The 19,401-nt window shown below is 39.5% G+C and overlaps 1 protein-coding gene across 2 annotated transcripts in view; it reads left to right on the top strand.

Moving 5' to 3' along the window:
• Nucleotides 1-18,470, top strand: part of ACSL4 (acyl-CoA synthetase long chain family member 4) — a 35,626-nt gene extending 17,156 nt beyond the window's left edge. The window contains exons 2-16 of one of the 2 annotated variants that reach the window (XM_054169357.1): nt 1,991-2,036; nt 4,919-5,158; nt 5,466-5,643; nt 7,767-7,876; nt 7,966-8,104; nt 8,782-8,932; nt 10,021-10,144; nt 10,899-10,970; nt 12,010-12,149; nt 12,577-12,749; nt 12,930-13,004; nt 13,215-13,406; nt 13,928-14,042; nt 14,729-14,886; nt 16,596-18,470. In XM_054169357.1, the coding sequence (XP_054025332.1) occupies nt 4,931-5,158; nt 5,466-5,643; nt 7,767-7,876; nt 7,966-8,104; nt 8,782-8,932; nt 10,021-10,144; nt 10,899-10,970; nt 12,010-12,149; nt 12,577-12,749; nt 12,930-13,004; nt 13,215-13,406; nt 13,928-14,042; nt 14,729-14,886; nt 16,596-16,753 (2,013 nt within the window). In that variant the 5' untranslated portion in view covers nt 1,991-2,036; nt 4,919-4,930 and the 3' untranslated portion in view covers nt 16,754-18,470. Of the gene's footprint in view, nt 1-1,990; nt 2,037-4,639; nt 5,159-5,465; nt 5,644-7,766; nt 7,877-7,965; nt 8,105-8,781; nt 8,933-10,020; nt 10,145-10,898; nt 10,971-12,009; nt 12,150-12,576; nt 12,750-12,929; nt 13,005-13,214; nt 13,407-13,927; nt 14,043-14,728; nt 14,887-16,595 lie in introns of both variants that reach the window. The other variant, XM_054169356.1, reaches the window with a different exon arrangement.
• The last annotated feature ends 931 nt before the right edge of the window (nt 18,471-19,401 follow it).

Genomic DNA, 19,401 nt, shown 5'->3' with positions numbered 1-19,401 from the left:
TGAATAGTTAAATGCAGAGAAGATTGGGGCATTTCTTCCCCCCTCAACAGCCTCCTCCAGAGGTGTAAACCCTCTTCCTGCTCCCCACCACACACTTTGCTTTTACTTAAGCTTTTTAACTACTTAAAAGCTATTTTTCTATATTTAACAAAAAAAAAAGACCTGCCAGTTGTCCCTTAAATTTTCAGTTAAATTCATGAAAAATTATTGAGAGGTGTCTCTTCAATTCCAGGACAAGAATGACGTTTGCTTATTATCTGTCATTGAAGCTTTTAATTGAGGATATCAACATCAGATTGCACACAAATAACATCTCTTCCATCTGTGGCAGTCCACAAGATACCATGTCAGTGCTTGTATGAGCATTCACATTGGTTGTTTTGTATAGTGAGCTTGGACTACTGAATTTTTTAACATCCAGTATATGATAGTAATAAGGAAGGTAGTACCTCATGAGTGAGGTGTAACATCATTGCAAATGACAAAGGAACTCGAGTCTAGAGATGTACCATTTAAAAACTGCTAGAAACTTATTCACCTGAGGGAAATCCTTTGGAGATGCTGAAAACAGAGCTGTCTAGAGGAGAAACTACATCTGGGTTGGGCTGGGTTTTCCTTAGACTGTAGTCGTGCCTGACACATTGCTGCTGTTACGGGCATGTGAATTTCCTACATCAAGAACTGGATGCTCTGCTGCTTTCAAAATACATAAGCATCTAAATTGGCTAGTTACTTTGCACATTAAGAGAAACAATGAACTTTAAGTCAATATAAAATATTATGTATTCTAAATATTGTATTGCATAAGTTTTTATTTCTTCACTGAAATTTTTCATGTGAGAGCTACACTTCCTTTGATTTGTGAGGAAGGAGGAAGTGCACCGAGAACAGAACTGTCATGCTGTAGTAATATGTACTCAGCTTGCCTTGAGGGTATCCTTGATGGTTCATTGACGTGAACATTGCATCTCATCCTTTTTCTTAAAGTCTAATTAAACTTAAATAAGAGATGAAGGCATAAGGTGTAATTTGAAGAGCTAAGTTTGGCTTCTACCCAAGTGGCATTGGTGTGGAATGGAATTGTGTATGGTTGGTCTGTCAGTCTGCAATGCCTTGTATTTGAAATATGATCAGTATTTATTTGGCAAAAAATAGGGATGATTCTGTTGTGGATCAAAATCCTATACAACCACATGCAGGTGCCAGTAACATCAGAAATATTGTTGTGTCTTTTATTTTGTATTTCAAGGGAAAACATTTGTAGGAGAATTTTGGAAGGGATGTTTAATGAAGTTTCTGTCCATAAAAACTGGTACTTTGGTTGGAATCTTAGACTTCAAATAGGTGAAGCCTATTCTCTATATACAAACTCAAGAAGTTCAAGAGGATGATTATGCAGCAGGCATTTTGAAGCCATATCTGTATAGCTACATCTAGGCATCTTTTTTTTTGACGCTAGTCATGGCACCAGTGAAGCCTTGCTGCCTCCAAACCCATGCTTTTTGTCCTGTAAACTTCCCTCTTACTTCATGTTCTTTATGACTCTTTTGGGCAGTGTATGCTATGGATAGTACTGAATTGATGTTTTTAACTGATACTGATCCATTAAGAATAATAAAGGTCTTGTTGCTCTGCCCTGAGGCAGAAGAATGGACTGTATGGAACCTGAAGGTCTTTTTCCTGGCTGGTTTTGTTAATTAAAATTAAGCTTCTCTTTATAGCTTTATTCAGAACATGTTTTATGGGGAGGATTCCCATAAAAATTCCACTTCCTTGGGTCAGCTTCATCTTTATCTGTACACTATAGTGTGCAAGCTTCATCTTTTCCAATAGTAGAATAATTCTTCTGTATGGGTAACCTGTGCTACCTCTGCCTAAACTCATAGGCAGTTCTTCAGGAGCATCAGTGATTCTGAAGGCTCCTCCATTCTGCAAGGCAAAACCCATTGCCAACCTCTAATTTATTTATTTTTTTTCTGTTTTCATATAGATATAATTGACACTGAAAAAAACCTGTCATCACTGTCAGATACCTTGTAAGTAAACCTCTCTGTGTATGTGTGTGTCTGTGTCAGTTGTTATGTGACTGATCAAAGGAAAAAGCCTTAGTAAGGTTTTTTTCAACTGATGCCACAAATGTGTACAAATTAGCTGGGTTTTAATATTTAATTAGTAATTAAATGTGAACTGGACATTGAAATACCTGTTTTATAAATTACTATATTACTATAAATTAGAATAATTAATTTGCATCTCATTGGTGATTAGCTGACAATAGGAGCAAATCCACATCACTTCAGATATGGGGGGGAAAAAAGGGACAGCTCTTACCCAGAGACTTCAGTTCACTGTTGCCCAGATGCAGTAAGAAAGAGTGGAGAACAGTAGAAAGATGAGATGATTTCAATAAATAGGTATTATATATCGAGATCATTAGTCAGTAGAGATTTAATTAGAAAGTAGTAAACAAATCAGTGTGTGAACATACAATCTTTAGTTCTTTGTGTCTGTGGTAGTAACACCAACAGAAAACACTCTGAAAATGTTGTGATTGTTTAGTGTTATACAAACTGCTAAACAGCTTAAATCTAATGTATAAAATGAATGTACAGGCAATTAAAATGAATGGAAAAGATAAATTAAACACCTTTCTTATAGTACTGGTCATTGGCTAAAGAATTAAAGTAAATGAGAGCCCAAACTTCTCCTGCTATTCTACATTGGCCAGTTCTTGATCATCAGTGATCAGCTCTGCACCAGCAGAACTACTGAAAAAGCTGCTGTTCAGCTGCAGCAGGGCTGTGATGCTGTCTCGTGGTGTTACACTGCTTGCATTAGTTCAAGTCTGCTTTTCATCCAAGTCATTGTCTCTGATCATATGCTTTTTGTTGGAAGGAGCAGAGCAGTGGGAGTTCTCCATGGGGTTTATTTGAACACGCAGCATTGTGTCTCCTCCTGGGTGTGCACTGAAGTTTCCTAACTAGTCTTAGCTCTGTGGCTGGCTTTTTTTTTTTATGACTGCTGCTTTTGGAGCAATGAATTAACTGGAGTGAAAATATCATACAAGATTTGTAATAAAAACCAATAAACCATCATTTTGGAGAACTGGAGCTTAGGGAAATAAAATGGTATCTCTCCTGCTGAGGTGCAACTGTTGAGCAATTGAGAATGATGAGGTAAAATAGAGCAGACTAAGCATGTACATTTTGAAAAGAATGCAGCATTCCCTTTTTCCATAAAAATGTGGAATAATCTTTGTTCTGAGCATAGTTTACCATTCAATAATTTTATTCTGTAGATGTAATTTACAAAATTAATGTGATCATGTTCTCAGTATCTGCAGATCTCTTCATCTTATGTTACATTAAATGCTGTTGATAGTGGCTACCACAGAGCTGCAAATGATGGAATTCCTACTAAAACCCCAACGACCTATTAATAGACTTCTGTTATGGTGCTAGTAGTAGTCTTGTTTAGCCTGAAATGTTAATTGTAGCCTGCCTCATCACCTGTATGTTAATAAAGGTACAGTTTGAGGTGTGCCCACATTCTTTTCATTCTTGATGGAGCCCTGCAAACTCCCCTGTTCTCATGGGTTCTGTTTATTACATTCTGTCCAGGACAGACTGGGCTCTGCAGTAAGCAGTCAGTGTTACTCCCTACCTTAGGTGCCTTTTGCTTTTCATGCTGTGTGCATCACTGATAATGTTTGCAGGCCATCCAGATGAAGATAAGAACCTGTATCTTCTACCCATCAGGGCAGGCTGGTTAGACACCAGCTGGCCAGCTGCAGCTGTGGTTTGCTGTAGTGCTTTTGTTTTTCTCCTCCTCACATCTGGTCTTTATTCAGGCCCAGTTCTCCCTAATGAGGAAAGATTTCTGACACACAGATCAAATCTTGCTAAACAGCACTTTATTTTAAATTGGATTAAACCACTCAAGTGGATTCCATTTTCTATACCTGGACTTCTGAAATTCATGTATCAAAGTAGCTTTTGGAGAGGGGAAAGCTAATCCATGTAATCCTTTTCCAAGAGTCTGACATTCCTAGTTGAAACTTAATGGATCAAAATTTCAGTGCTGGGGCCAAGTTAATAAAGCAGTTTGGGAATATTATATAGTTTTTTAGACCACAACACAGAGACTTTGGAAGACTCTGTCAAGGTACATTTCAATCTGAGTATAAATTGATATAATATTCTGAAAAGCAGCAGTCTAGTGCATGTTTTCTGTGTAGTACAAATATTTAGGGGGAAGACAACTGCTGCCCTTTCCCATAATTACACAATTGTAGCATTACTCAAGTGGCTTACACGCAATGTTATGATGCGAAGGACAGACTTTGTCTCAACAGCCCTGAACTATACAAACACAGATAGTGGGGAGAAGTCTTTGAAAACTAAATATTTGTGGATGCAACAAACAAGTACAAAAAAATTCCTCTTCTTTGGTCTCTGGGCAGTACATTGCTGTATCGTGCCTCAGTTCAGTTACTTGAATCTGCTTTGTCTTGATGGGTTTGAAGTGAACTCTTAGGAGGACTAAACCTAGTAGACTGTAGTATTACTAATTCTATTCTCTTTTTTTTTTTTTCTCTTTTTTCCCCTGCTCTCTGCTTGGCTCTGGTCTTCACCCACAGGTGTCCACTGTTGGCTCTCAAAGGTTACTAAAATTTTTGCAGCTGCTCTGCAAGAGAACTACCTAAGCTTCACTTACTATTGCTTCTTACACCACACGGCACTGCTGCTTTACTCTTCTTCTACTGCTTCAGAACACAATAAGAGATTTTCTTTTTTAAAACCCTGCAATGAAACTTAGGCTAGAAGTATGTGCCATTCTCTTGCTGCCTGTGTACTTGGTGATATATATGTACAGTATGCTTGTATTTATTCCCTGGTATTTTCTTACCAATGCAAAGAAGAGAAAGGCTATGGCAAAACGTTTGAAAGCCAAACCCATCTCGGACAAACCTGGAAGCCCCTACCGTTCTGTCACGCATCTTGACTCACTAGCAAACATAAACATTCCTGGAGCAGACACGCTGGACAAGCTGTTTGACCATGCCTTAGCAAAGTTTGGGAAGAAAGACTGTCTTGGGACCAGAGAAGTACTGAGTGAAGAAAATGAAATGCAGCCAAATGGAAAAGTGTTCAAAAAGGTAAAACTTACAATTTTGTGCTTAATTTGCTTTTGCTTTTGAGCTGCTTTGCATCTTGCCTCAGCAATGGAGGGTCTCCTTTGAGGTCTTCCTTCATCAACATCTTATGATATAAAGCATCCTCTTTACAGTAGTTAAATAACAGAATACAGGATGTGCTATGTGTTCTACTTCATGAAAAAATGAAAGCCACTTTTTTTCCTTCAGTGAATGGCAGTCCTTATGGTGGTGTATACCAGCTCACGTGAGCTCGTAGAGCTGTACCAGCAGCTTTGTTACCACAATTTATTTTGTTTTTTCTCACCAGTTAATTTTAGGAACTTACAGATGGTTATCCTATGAAGAAGTAAATGAGAAAGTGAATCGCCTGGGGAGTGGACTAACTGCCCTGGGACTAACCCCAAAGAGTACAGTTGTCGTATTCTGTGAGACACGAGCAGAATGGATGATTTTAGCTCTGACCTGCTTCAAGTACAACTTTCCTCGTGAGTCATGGACTCTTTTTTTTCTTTCACTTCTAATGTATTTTAGAACCATCTCTCAGCACTGGTTTGGCTGCTAAGTATTTTGAAGCTGCCAGTCCTGAAGGTATAAGAATTTCACAAACTTACTCTCCCTGCAGTCTGATTCTTAGAAGCTTCCAGTCTCGTCTGTGCATGGAGGAGATGCCTAAAATTCACTTGCTCATACTTCAGAGATTAGTTTTATTGTAGCAATGTTCTAGATTTTATAATGGCAGAACAGTACAATTACTGTTTGGTTGGGTTGTTTTAAATACTCTGAAGATGTCAGTTAATGACAGTTCTGGCCCCAGAATCTGAAATTATTTTATAGTCTTTCCTGTCTGTATCTTGACTTATGCATCCAAAACATGAACCTGTTACTAGAAGAGAGAAGAAAGAGTAATCAAAATTGTATGCTAGTGGGACAGATTTTTGGTGATGTTTTTAAGCTGCTCAAGTTTATTACAGTTGTGTAGGTGGGATTTTTATTAAAAAAAAAAAAAAATACAAAATGAAGTGCTCAAAAATCTCTGATCTGACATGATGCCTACAAACTTCCTCGTGAGGTGGCAAAGGTCAGCGTGCACTTAACATGCCCAGTCTGCACACAACACACTATGACCTATAGTTTCCATTGTCACTGTTTTCACTTGCACTAAGTTGCCTCCTCTTCTCCCAGTACTAACAGCAGCTACCTGTGTAAGAAGGTCCCACAGTAGAGTAGGCAGGGGGGCTGTTAAAGGACAATAAGGGAAGAGCTGGCATTGCTGTGAAGTAGGAGAGTATGGTTAATTAGGTCTTGAACCTTGTGTTTCAAGAGGCAGGAGGAATCAACTATATAACATTACTCTCTTATTGTCCTTTCCACATGAACCTTATTTCACAGGAATATTGAATTCCTTTAATAGAACAGAATTAACCAGGTTGGAAAAGACCTTCAAGATCATCAAGTCCAACCCATCACCCAACACCATCTAATCAACTAAACCATGGCACTAAGTGCCTCATCAGTCTCTTCCAGTGATGGTGACTCCACCACCTCCCTGGGCAGCCCATTCCAATGGCCAATCACTCTCTGTGAAGAACTTCTTCCTAACATCCAGGCTAAACCTCTGCTGGCACAGCTTGAGACTGTGTCCTCTTGTTCTGTTGGTGGTTGCCTGGGAGAAGAGACCAACCCCCACCTGGCTACAACCTCCCTTCAGGTAGTTGCAGACAGCAACAAGGTCTCCCCTGAGCCTCCTCTTCTCCAGGCTAAGCAACACCAGCTCCCTCAGTCTCTCCTTGTAAGGGTTGTGCTCCAAACCCCTCACCAGCTTTGTTGCCCTTCTCTCGACACTTTGGAGGTTCAAATTTAAGGTAGAAGGCAATACTATGGGCAGGGTTTTTTCAGTAGAGTGATGATGGGAAGAAGTGAACTCCTTCATGCCTGGAAGGCGCTTAAATGGCAGCACTGTAACCAGTCAGGGTTAAAAATAATCTAGCAATATGAAAACCAGTCTGATTCTTTGCCTGCCCGCATCATTAATTTCATGGGAGCAAGCACAGCAGCTGACACTGCCGAAAGAGCTGCTTGCAGAAGTGCATAGCCTTAAGACGTGACTGCTGCCCTGCAATTTTAGTCACCTCTCTCCATGAGCTCTGGGACAGAACACATAGCTCTCTTATTCTATAGAATAAAGAGAAATGAAAGCAGACTATTTTAGTTGGAAGGGACCTGCAGTGATCTAGTCCAACTGCCTGACCAATTCAGGGCTGACCAAACATTAAAACATGGTAATAAGGACATTGTCCAAACGCCTCTTAAATATCAACAGGTTTAGAAGCCACCTCTCCAGGAAGCCTGGTCCAGCGTTTGACCACCCTCTCTGTAAAGAAATGCTTCCTATACAACTGTCCTCCTTGTTCCAGAGGTCTCTTGTATCATAAGATTCTGATGTAGAAAAATTAAAAGCCAGTTTATTTCCAAATTAGAAAATTTCTAACTGAGCTAATTTTATGCCCCAAATTCTTCCATAATGCTTTCCAGTAAGCTAAAGCAAGAGCTTTTGCATTTAGTAGTATTTTACATTTCTTTCATGTTCCCCCTCCCTTTCCTGTACCAGTTGTTACATTGTATGCCACCCTGGGTGAAGAGGCAGTGACCTATGGTCTCAATGAGTGCGGAGCATCCTACCTGGTCACTAGTGTAGAACTTCTGGAGAGCAAACTGAAGGTAATTTGGTACCAGCTTCACCCTGCTTCAAGCAGCCCTATAGTAAATTTACAGTGCAGTCTGTGCTACGTTTGATTTCTTCCTCATAGGCTGCATTGCCACAAATCTCCTGCCTTAAACATATCGTTTACGTGGACAAGAAGACCATCAATAAATCAGAATACCCTGAAAATGTGGAGATTCACAGTATGCAGACAGTAGAAGAGCTGGGAGCCAAACCAGAAAACTGTGAGTGAATCACTTCACACAACACTGATCAAGCAACGCTAACAGTGAAATGAGGCCTAGGTGAAGGGTGGTGTGCAGCAGAGACTAACCCTCCCATGCAGGTCTCTGACACAAATGTAGTGGCAGTTTGCCAGTTCAGCCTCTGGCCAAGGGATTAAAACAAAAGTCAAAAGTTAGGTATTGTCAGCTTACTGCTTTCCCAGTAACTAGCAGCTTCAATAGTCTTGGCTCTACAGTCTTGGATTTGAAAGGCTAATTGAGAGGAAAGTTGACTTGCAGTGGTTTGGGGTGTTAAGTGTTTATTTCCTCAACTTGTTGTTTCTTTCCAGTGCTGTATTTCTCTCCTCCTCTGCCCCTGACAGGTTTACTTGGTCTTCAGGCTGCTTTTTCTATAGCTGTTAGTCATCTTCTAAGACAGGATGGCAAAAGTAGCACCCAGCTTGTAGATGCCCAAATATTTGACACTCCTTTCAAAATCTGCCTTCCCTTGCTTAAAAATAGATCACTACTCTCCATCTGCACCCACCACTGATCACTTAGCACCACTTCAGCAGCTTGCCTTTCCCAGAGCACCTGTTTCACACCCATTACAGACGGTTTCACACTGATTAATTACAGAAGTAGCCATTAGAAAGTAAATAAGAATCAATAACAAATTTTTCTCCTGCATTTTGTAGCAAGCATCCTACCAAGCAGACCCGTTCCTACAGACTTGGCTTTAGTAATGTACACCAGTGGCTCTACTGGGAGACCTAAAGGAGTGATGATGATGCATAAAAACTTAATAGCTGGAATGACAGGACAGTGTGAGAGAATACCTGGACTGGGGTAAGAAACACTTCTTGTGTACAGAGAGAAAAACCAGAACCTCCAAAAGTACTCAAGTATTTAGAAAATTTGTTGCTGGCATCAGGTGTTAGTAAATTTCTTTTATTGTAAGCCTACTAATCTTTAGTTGATAATATATCTGTCTTGGTTTTGTCAGCTTGCCCTCTGGTTTGAGAAAAATGCTGTTCTAGCTCCTCTAACATGCTGGTTTGACTTTTTCTTAGCTTTGGGTCTGTGATGGCTTTTTGCACTCTTTTGCATCAGAAGATGCCACCAGATAAGGAGATTCCTTTTCTAATCAAACAAGGGAAATTTTGTGTAGATCTCTTCAGACAGCTAGAAGTATCAGAGCCTACCATGTCCATTCATCTAGAGACACAACCACTGGATGGATAATGTACATGTTGAAGAATCTGCTCAAGTATACATCACTCCATGATGAAAAGTAGTAACTTGTGCACTGACAACTGCAATTCCCTCACAGATATTTTCAAGCAATTTCTCATGAACGTGGGTGTGTTTGGCACTGCATTCAGAAAGGGTTTAATAGCTGAAATAATCTACCTTGCTAAACTCCTGTTGTGATGGGCTATAAAACCAGTTCTGACTTGATGCTGAAAGCTTCTGTTAAGTGGCAGCTCTTAAGTTTCTTGTTGAGAAGTCTCTGTGAAATTATTTCCCAAAATAAACCTCAGAACTTCAGTGATCAGCTCTAATACATTTTAGAAAGAGATGCTGTGATGGCTGTCAAGGACTGGTAAATCATTGATGATTATTTTAAAATAGAGTGATCTCACCCTTAATGTGGTACCTGGGATGAAATCTCCCACAAGGAGAGCAAATAGCAGTGGGGCACAAAGGAATCTTTCATTCTAGAAAACAAAGCCAATCCTATAATTCTTACTGACTGCAGTAAGGTAGGATTTTCACCATTTTGTTTAAAAAGTGTGGTTTGAAATTGCACCGTTCTATTAAGCCTCACTTGGGATCCAAGTCTTTCAAATAGTAATTAAGCACACAATAAAACTACTGAACAGTATTTTCGGTCCAGTTGTGCATCAATAATAGCTAATCCTTTCCTTTCCTAGACCAAAGGACACATACATTGGCTATTTGCCTCTGGCCCACGTGTTAGAGCTGACAGCAGAAATCTCCTGCATCACATATGGCTGCAGGATTGGCTATTCCTCTCCACTCACCCTGTCGGATCAGGTGAGGGGCAGGGGAAAGAAAAAGCAAACTTTTTTTGCACTGTGTTCTCTCCTTGCTCAGCTCTCTTCTTTGAAAAAATGCTGGTGTATATGGAATATTTTTTTCAGAAAGTTGTGCAAATGACTGCTCCTGGTGAACTATAGCAGTGGTTCATAGTGTACAAATGCTATTAAAATCTTTACTTTTATGATAAAACCACTAGGTAGCAGGGTAAGAACAGCTATTGAAAGATGAGCTGAACATAAGACTGAAGTGATGTTAAGTTTTTGGTCTCACTTTATCTCAGTAACTCTGTCCAGTTACTGCAGATGTTCTATTTAGCTCTCTACTTTTTTCCACTTAACAAGTACGGTAAATAAGAGCATATAAGGCTGGAAAGAAACACTACTGCATTTTTTGCTGGTACAGAGATTGCATCAGGTAAAAAAACCACTCCTAGGGGAAGATGGAGGAGAAGGCATGTGCTGGAGGGAGGAAGAAAAAGAAAGACATACAAAGTGGATTTGGGAAAGAGATACACAGTGGAGTTAACCAGGCTGGGCTTGTAAACCCTCTAGTATTTTGGTTGAAATTGCTGTTAATCATTACTTTTTCCATCACAATGGGGAAAAACATTGTACAGGAAATGCTTGAGGGACAAAGGAAGAAATGTAAACAAATTACATGCTAATGTATGCCTCTCTTTTGTTAGTCCTTTTCTAAAGATCTGCTGGGGTTTCAGCTTCATAAACTGATGTATTTTTCCTTATTACAGTCCAGTAAAATCAAGAAGGGAAGCAAAGGAGACTGTACTGTACTTAAGCCTACACTGATGGCAGCTGTGCCTGTAAGTGTGCCAAAGCAGATGTGTTCATCCAAAAAATGATGCGTTCTTACTTTTCTTTTTAACTCTTCATGTGTAACTATCACCAGTAGGGGCAAAAAAGCAGAATACAGAAAGTCCAGTTGTCATTGCCTGAACTAAGTATTGATGCCATAGCTGTGCACAAGAATATGTGTGTATTTCAGTGATCAAAAGCTTAGCATTTCAATGGAAATGGATTTCTCATCTGAGACAAAGTTGTGGAGTTTTTGTTGGGCAACTAGAATTACTGCAACCATATTGCTTTGAAAGCTGAAAAACTTCTCCTTGAAAAGGAAATGGTGAAATCAAATCCCTCGTGCTTGCCAGTTGCTGTCGACAAAGTACAGCCTCAGGACTCCTAAGCATGATAAATCGTGCATGGCATATACCAACCAAAGAGATGTTTAAGTACAGGTGATGGTGTTAGAGTGTAAGCCACATAACAGCACGTTTTAGCACACTGGGTGTGTTACCCAGGATGTACAGCTGTGGCTGATAGAACAGACATCTTCAGAATGAGGGGTAGGAAGCATTTTAAAGCCAAATTTGAGGTTTAGAGCTGTTTGTAGAAGGGCACAGGATATGAGGAATTACTGCAGTGCGCCTGAAGAGAGACAGTGGTTACTCAGGCAGACAAGTAAGGCAAGAGCAAGTCACTGAGTCACAGTCTCTAATACAGGGTATATAATCTGGCATAAGGGTTTTTCCTTTCTAGGAATACTGGTGGAAGGAGAAAAAGCTAATGGAGAGAAGTTCAGCAAAGTCACTTGTTTCCTAGTGCATTTTCAATACTTAATCCCAACCATTTCAAATAGCTCCAAGGTGCAGTGGTCTATAATTTGACTAACTGATCACACATTAAAAGCATTACAGTTACACGTTGCCTAAGTAATGATGCAGACCTTTACACTCCATTTTCATGGAGGAATAACAGGCGTTCCTTCATTTTTAACACAATTTAATTTACACATGCTAGTCTGTCCCAGATGGTCATTTTCCTTGCTTTTTTAACACTTTGTAGGAAATAATGGACAGAATTTATAAAAATGTCATGAGTAAAGTTCAAGAGATGAACTATATTCAGAGAACTCTGTTCAAGATAGGCTATGACTACAAATTGGAACAAATCAAAAGGGGATATGACGCACCTCTGTGTAATGTGTAAGTATAATTCAAATGTGATTTCTTTGCGATTTCTTAGAACAGTAATCTAAGATATCTGACATCAAACTATTCTCATCCCACATGCAAGTATCATCTAATGACTAACTAAAAAAAAAAAAGCAGAGGTCTTACTGGAAATAGGATATTTAGTGGTAGGGATGACTAATCCTCAGAGCAGATGGCTAGTTAGTTTTCATTGGATTGCTTTGTTGTAGTAATAAAACGGGAATGTTTGTGTAGATAAGTTACAGGAATTCTACCATCTAGAAGAGGTAACATTTTTGGTTAACCCTGCTGCCCACTGAAGTCTGTGAACGACCATGTTACTTTTTAAGGTGTTCAGATAGGAGGAAGAGTTTGTGTCTCTTTGTAAGAATGAGCTGTGTGAATGATTTTTCATTCTTTTTTCCCTCCTTCTTTCAAGACTGTTGTTTAAAAAAGTAAAGGCACTGCTGGGAGGGAATGTTCGTATGATGCTTTCTGGAGGAGCACCACTCTCCCCTCAGACACAAAGATTTATGAACATCTGTTTTTGCTGTCCTGTTGGTCAAGGCTACGGACTGACAGAAACATGCGGAGCTGGAACAATTACAGAAGGTAGTTAAAATGCTCTTGGAAATACATTGTTTAAGATCTAGATATACATGAGGCTTCGGTAGGTTTTTCTGAAGTCAGCATAGCTGTAGTTCTCAATTTCAGTAGTCACTTAACTGTTACGGCTTGAGTTTGTATTTCAAATGACAAAACCTTTCTGCTCTTCCTTGTTCTCTCCTGAAGTTGCCGATTACAGCACTGGCAGAGTTGGAGCTCCACTTATTTGTTGTGAAATAAAACTGAGAGACTGGCAAGAAGGTGAGAGTATTATGTTCTGATTTCAGAGTAACTAATTTAACCGCTGCTCAGCTGGTTTGTTTTGCCTGTCTGCTTAGCCAGCTATAGTGTATGAAGTAATTGTTCTTCATCCTTTGTAAAAGCCATCCATTTCTGTGCTCAAGCTTCAAAATATTTCTGTGGCAGCAGAATATACAAGTTAAAACTGTATGGGCATTTTCTTGTTTTCAGGGGGCTACACTAATAAAGACAAGCCTAATCCTAGAGGAGAGATTGTAATTGGTGGACCTAATGTCTCAATGGGATATTTCAAAAATGAAGAGAAGACAACAGAAGAGTTTTCCATTGATGAGAATGGTCAGAGATGGTTCTGTACAGGAGATATAGGGGAATTTCATCCTGATGGGTGTCTGCAGATCATAGGTGGGCCTAAATTTTTTGTGTCTTAGTATGTTACAAGATCTTAACTAAGCATAATTAAAACCATGTTATTAATCCCATTGGCTTTGCCAGGACTAACCTATTTAAGGTTACCTGCTTGCAGAATCCCAATGTAAAACACAAAGTCCTCACAGCTATAGGGACATGCTGAAGTGAGATGCTGTTTCCTGTGACATTACCACAATCTGAATGTAGCATGTGGATTTTAAAGAATAAATGTAAGATTATTTTAAAGCTTTATAATTAATATAAAAACTTAAAAGAGTCCCCAGCAAATTCATCTATGACAAGAAGTGTAGTGCTAGATGAAGTTATTTACAGCAGCCTTTATGAAGCTGGCAGAATACGTACGTGCTATAAGCTCTTTAACCTTTTAATAAGCTACTTGAATTCACATTTCAGAATCGTGCATAGTGTTGCACAAATGCAAAGGAGACTGTGAAACTGCAGAAGTTTAAAAGGAGTAAGATGTTTTTTTCTCCCCCTTCCTCCTTGACTTCTAGATCGTAAAAAAGACTTGGTAAAACTACAAGCAGGAGAATATGTATCTCTGGGCAAAGTAGAGGCAGCACTGAAGAACTGTCCATTGATTGACAACATCTGTGCTTATGCCAAGAGGTAAGAGTGCTATTAATTTAGAAACTATTTAGAGTAAACATGAAATACAGGCTCTGACCCAGTTCTCCAATGATACAGTATAATGTTTCTGTGGTTTTCAGTGAACAAGCCCTCTTTCCAGAGTGCAGGTCATAAACAGCATCTCTGAGGTAGCACAGGTGCCCAGTGTCCCTGAAACTAAAAGAAATTACCTGTGTCTCTCGCTGGCATTTCTCCTCTCTTAATACATGACAATTTCATCCCATCCCTTTCCCAAAGAGGCAGAATACCAGAGAAAAATTAATCTGGACACTTTGTACCTAAATCCAAAGCTCTCCACTGAGTTGGAAACAGTCCTTATCTCTCCTCTCCCTCCCCTTAAACACACCCCATGAAGAGAAACTCAAAGAGAACTGGCCAATAACTGCAGGTAGCTGGGAAGCTAAACTGAGATGTGCAGTGATGCAGTTGCAGCAAAGCATGATACCAATCAAACCTAATGTTGGAGAACAACTTAGCATATTTGTGATAAGTCGTCAGATGTGAAGACTTAATATGTAAGAAGGATTCTGTATGGGGGAATAACTAGAATTCAAAAAGCACTGTGGATCTGTGGATCTATCTAACATCAAGTAAGCATTTTACACCTTGAAATGGAAGTCTCAACTGTTTGGATCTTTTTTCCTTCTCTTGCCATCCTGTGGCAGTGACCAGTCTTACGTGATCAGCTTTGTGGTTCCTAATCAGAAGAAGCTGATGGCATTAGCTGAGCAGAAAGGCATCAGTGGAACCTGGGTAGATATTTGTAACAACCCAACAATGGAAGCTGAAATCCTGCAAGAGATAAAAGAAGTGGCAAACAAGAGTAAGTAAAGAAAGGATGTTGTGCTAGCCAACCTCATAATGCTCAGCCAGCAAAAATGCTCAGTTACCCTCACCAGCTATTTGTCTTCCTGCTGCTTCTGTATTTGCCAGAATTTAATAGTTTAATCAGATGCAAGAACTACATCAGATTGTTGCCTGTAATTCCAGGAATTTATCTACTTTTTGGAGATATTATCTATTTGATTTTAAAAAACCCACCACATAAAAAATCTGAGATTTACTTACAACTAAGTTCTAGAGACAAGTTGCTTGTCCAGCAGTTAAAATAAGGTCCAAAAGAGCTGTCAGTTTGGAAGGAAAGTTACAAGACATTTGCTGGTATGAAAACTTAAGTAGGGTATTTCAAAGCTGCTTTTCACATTTAACACTGTTCCCTACAGCTTTGAACAACCACAATCCTTCGGGTTGTAAGGGGTTAGATGCCTGCTATTAGTTACTGTGGTATAGAATGATCAAACCCCTCATCAATTCCTTTATGGGGCCAAAAATTTAAGAAACTGAGAGGGAAAAGGTCTCTAAAGCACTTGGCAGCAAAACTGGACTTAAGCAAACACTAAGCCCTGACCTGAACTTCAGAGAGGAAAATCTGCCCTTTGAAACCAGGAAAGCAAGGATGAAAGGCACTATGAAAGCTTGCCTTTAAATCAATTCATAGGTCTCAAACTTGGATGCAAACATTACAAGCAGTTTGGATGAAGGTATCATGAAGTAGGCAAATTACTATCCATATAGTTTTGTTTATTCAACCCCTTTTGCTCCTATATTCTTTCTGCCTTGGCAATGGTAACCTTGCAATGAGGTACAGCTCACTCATTCAACACTTTTTTTCCAAAACTGTTTAGCAGAACACGTTGCACCTTCAGCGGGAGCAGGCATATATATAAGTAGAATGAAACAGTCCATGACAACAGTAATTTGAAATTAGGGAGACAGCAGTTCCTGGGGACAGACCTAGAGCCAGATCCCTCACGTCTGACATCTGCTGCCACCTAGAGGCGTGCTAGCTTGGGCTGTCCTGCACATCAGCTACCAGTCTATGTGGGATCCTAGGGTAGGGGCTGATGGTGAAGTCCAAGTATTGCACACATGCAGCAGCTCCTGCCTTGTTCCAAATGTTCCTGCCCTTCTCCTGAAGCAGATACTTACTTCCTCCCTTCTTTATGGCTCTTTGGCAAGAGTGGCATTGGTTGCAGTGAGGCTGTGCGTATGTGCTAAGCCACTGCTTCTAGCTGAGAGAAAATAAATGACTCATTGAACTCTAAACAGACTCTTAGGAAGGAAGAATATGTAGAAGTACTTCATTATAGTTGAGATATGAAGCACATTGGACTAGTCTGCATTAATCTAGTCCTTATACATTCCTGTAGTAAAGACAGAGCTCTAGATTTCACTGTATTCTCTTGTGCTGGTAGTCTCAGATCTTCAGGCAACACACTTGTTATGAGCTTTAGATTTTACCCTGTCACTTCCAATACAAGCTTTACATCCAGTGTGTTAGGAGGATATTTGCACTCTGCACTGGTACAAGATTAAATTTGCTTGTGGTCCTTGTGTAAGGTTACTTCATTATGTAAGACACCACATCACACAAACTAAGTAGGGCACTCACCTTAGAGTTTTAGGTAGCATGAATTAGTATTTCATTTGACTGTGTAATTATAATCATGCTTTTGTTTCTTGTCCCTGCAGTGAAATTAGAAAGGTTTGAAATACCCATCAAAGTACGGTTAAGCCCTGAACCATGGACCCCAGAGACGGGGTTAGTAACAGATGCTTTCAAGCTCAAAAGGAAAGAACTGAAAAACCACTACATCAACGACATTGAAAGAATGTATGGAGGCAAATAAATTCTGGTGACCAGCAGTTGTGCAGATGGTTCTCTCTCATGCCTTGGATTTGGATGTCTCTGTATACTGTAGATAGCACACATTCAGAAAATACACCAAATGGATTAGTGTTTCTGTAATCTCTATCGAGTGCACCAGAGAGTATTTTAGACTCCAAATTCTTAATTAGTAGCAGTTTAGATACTGATGGTCCTCATAGAGTTTCATGTGATCATCTCCAGTTTTGAGACAGACATCATTATGTGAAGCAGTATGACCAGGCAATCTTATTGTTTCTCTAGCATATTCTGACTGCTTGCAACTTCTTTTTTCTGAAGTCTGGCCTATATTTCAAAGAGAAAAATTAATGTAACTGTGATGATTCTTCTGTCATAGTAAGGGAGTGAGGGAGGAAAACAAATACGTATTCAAAGTCTACCCTTCTCCATTTACAAACAAACCCAGGATGACCAGGTTGATCAAGAACTTGCTAGAGATCACTAATAACGCACTGCTTGAGGATGGATGGACTCTTCTGCACAGCAGTTAGTGTCTTGAATATTTACAGTGCCTAAACAAGAATATAAAAGTACACTTACTGAAATAAAGGTGAACTGAAAAGCTTTCTCCAACCAACTTATTTGAAATTTCATTCAAGAGCATTGAATTAACTATTTCAACTTCTTGCTCACCCAGTAAGTTTTTACTTGCCACTGTATTAATTCAAGCAGAGCTTTCCACTAGGACACACAGCACAAAAAACAACAAAGACTTGCACTGCTACAGGAGGTGCTGATGAGAAATAGTCACCTGAATGCAGAATGCAAAACTTGCTTTTTTGTTGTGAGTTGTCCCTAAGCAGATCTGAAAGTCAAAGGCATTTCGGGTTTTTGGTGTGCGTGTCTGCCCCCCTTTTTTTCCCCTTTTTTTAGGGGTGGTTGATGGTTTTGTTTTTAAGGCACTGCTCCTCTAGACATTCACAAACATGTGAGTAACAGTACAGGTTACCTGCATGTAGCATAAAGGATCAGGACCTAAATGTCTCTATTAGCTGTATGGAAAGGTATTTATGTTCACCTTTTATATCTGGCAAGCATAACAAGGCAGCCAGAAACCAACAGGAGTTTCCCCATGGAGCCCTGTTTCCAGTCTGGAAAGTCAGTCAGTAACCAGGGAGGGAATCTGTTTTATGGACCTTGTGAAAAGGGACAAGTGACTCTTTAAAGAAATTCATTACAAAAACCATTCTCTTATTAACTGGAAGTCATAGATGTGAAGGAGTGGGAAGACATGATTTAATAATAGTTCATCATTCTGTGTGCAGAATCCTGTACTGTGTCGTTTGAATTGTAACTGAGCTCCTGCAGCCCTGCTGGCTCTTCACACTTGAACCATAAATGCTGTAAGAAGTGGAGGCTCTCGATACTGTTCTCCTTTGCACTTTCTTAATCGTTTTATATATGTTGCTTACATTTTGTACAGCTGTGGCTCTCAACTGCTACATATGACAAATTCATTTTAAAGTATTTATAGATTTCTATTGATAATATTTGTGTTGTGTATATGATGGTTAAAAAGAAACATTATTTGGTATTGTCACTGTACAGAAAATAAAGATTTTGTACAATGCTGCTCTCAAACACACTAGCTTGCAGTTTCAGGGCAAGTTCTTCCTTCATTGCATGTATGTGCATTTTTCTTTTTTCCAGTTCAAATTTTGGCAAAAATAAATAATGGCTCTTTAGTTAATGAGTAAAGTGGCTCTTCTCCTTGGGACCAACTTCAAACCTCCCCAGGCCTAACTTCCTCTGGACAGTCCAGAAGACTGCCAGCTCATCTTCCAAGAACGCTGGGAGGAAAGAGATTTAAAAGCTTTGGTCTATAAAGCTGTTGGACATGGAACTACAGCAGTCACTGAAAGGAACAAGGAAATAGCTTTTCTAAAAAAAAAAATATATTGGGTTTTTTTTAAGACCCATAAAGTGGGTTCATGAGAACAGGAAGTATTTCCTGTATCAGAGGTAACTTCTTCAGTATCTTGTGAGCCACATTACCAATTTTTTCCATGTTTAAAATGGGTCACTTGAGTAGCTTTTAGTCAGCATCACAAAAGCTGACATGTAAAAAAGTTACTTGCACTTGAGTCTGGTGGCAGGTTGTATTTTTGAACTATGAAATGTAGTTATATCAACTGTATTTTATCTGGACTGCAGATCTCATCTGTCTTTTGGTTGATTGAGGATTGCTATTTAAAAAGATCTATATGCACACACACAATGTTAACATTTCAAAAGTGGAATACAAGTTCACTGGTTCAATAAGTTTGTGTTTTGAGAGATTTTTATATATGGCACCGGTTGTCTCTAACTTACCGTTCAACACCTCAGTCTCTCTGAAACTCAGCATACCTGGGAACTTTGAGAGCAGCAGGGCTGAATTCATGCTCCAGCTGTTGAAAACAAAGCCTAGAGTGGGCCTAGTTTTCCTTTTACTACATATTACTTCTTGCAGCACATCCATGTCAGCTTTTCAAGTGTTGTTGGAAAAGGGGAAGGATTAGATCAGGATGCCTTCAAAGATGGGGGCTATTTGCAAATATACTCACAGTTTGGTAAGGAGCTTATCCATTTTTTAACAAAATCTACATCTTTTTGCACCAGAGCTTGTTG

This window comes from Dryobates pubescens, chromosome 18, assembly GCF_014839835.1.
Source record: "Dryobates pubescens isolate bDryPub1 chromosome 18, bDryPub1.pri, whole genome shotgun sequence".
NCBI classification, from domain to species: Eukaryota; Metazoa; Chordata; class Aves; order Piciformes; family Picidae; genus Dryobates; species Dryobates pubescens.
Note: the sequence above shows the minus strand (reverse complement) of the source record. Positions and strands in the feature narration are given on the sequence as shown.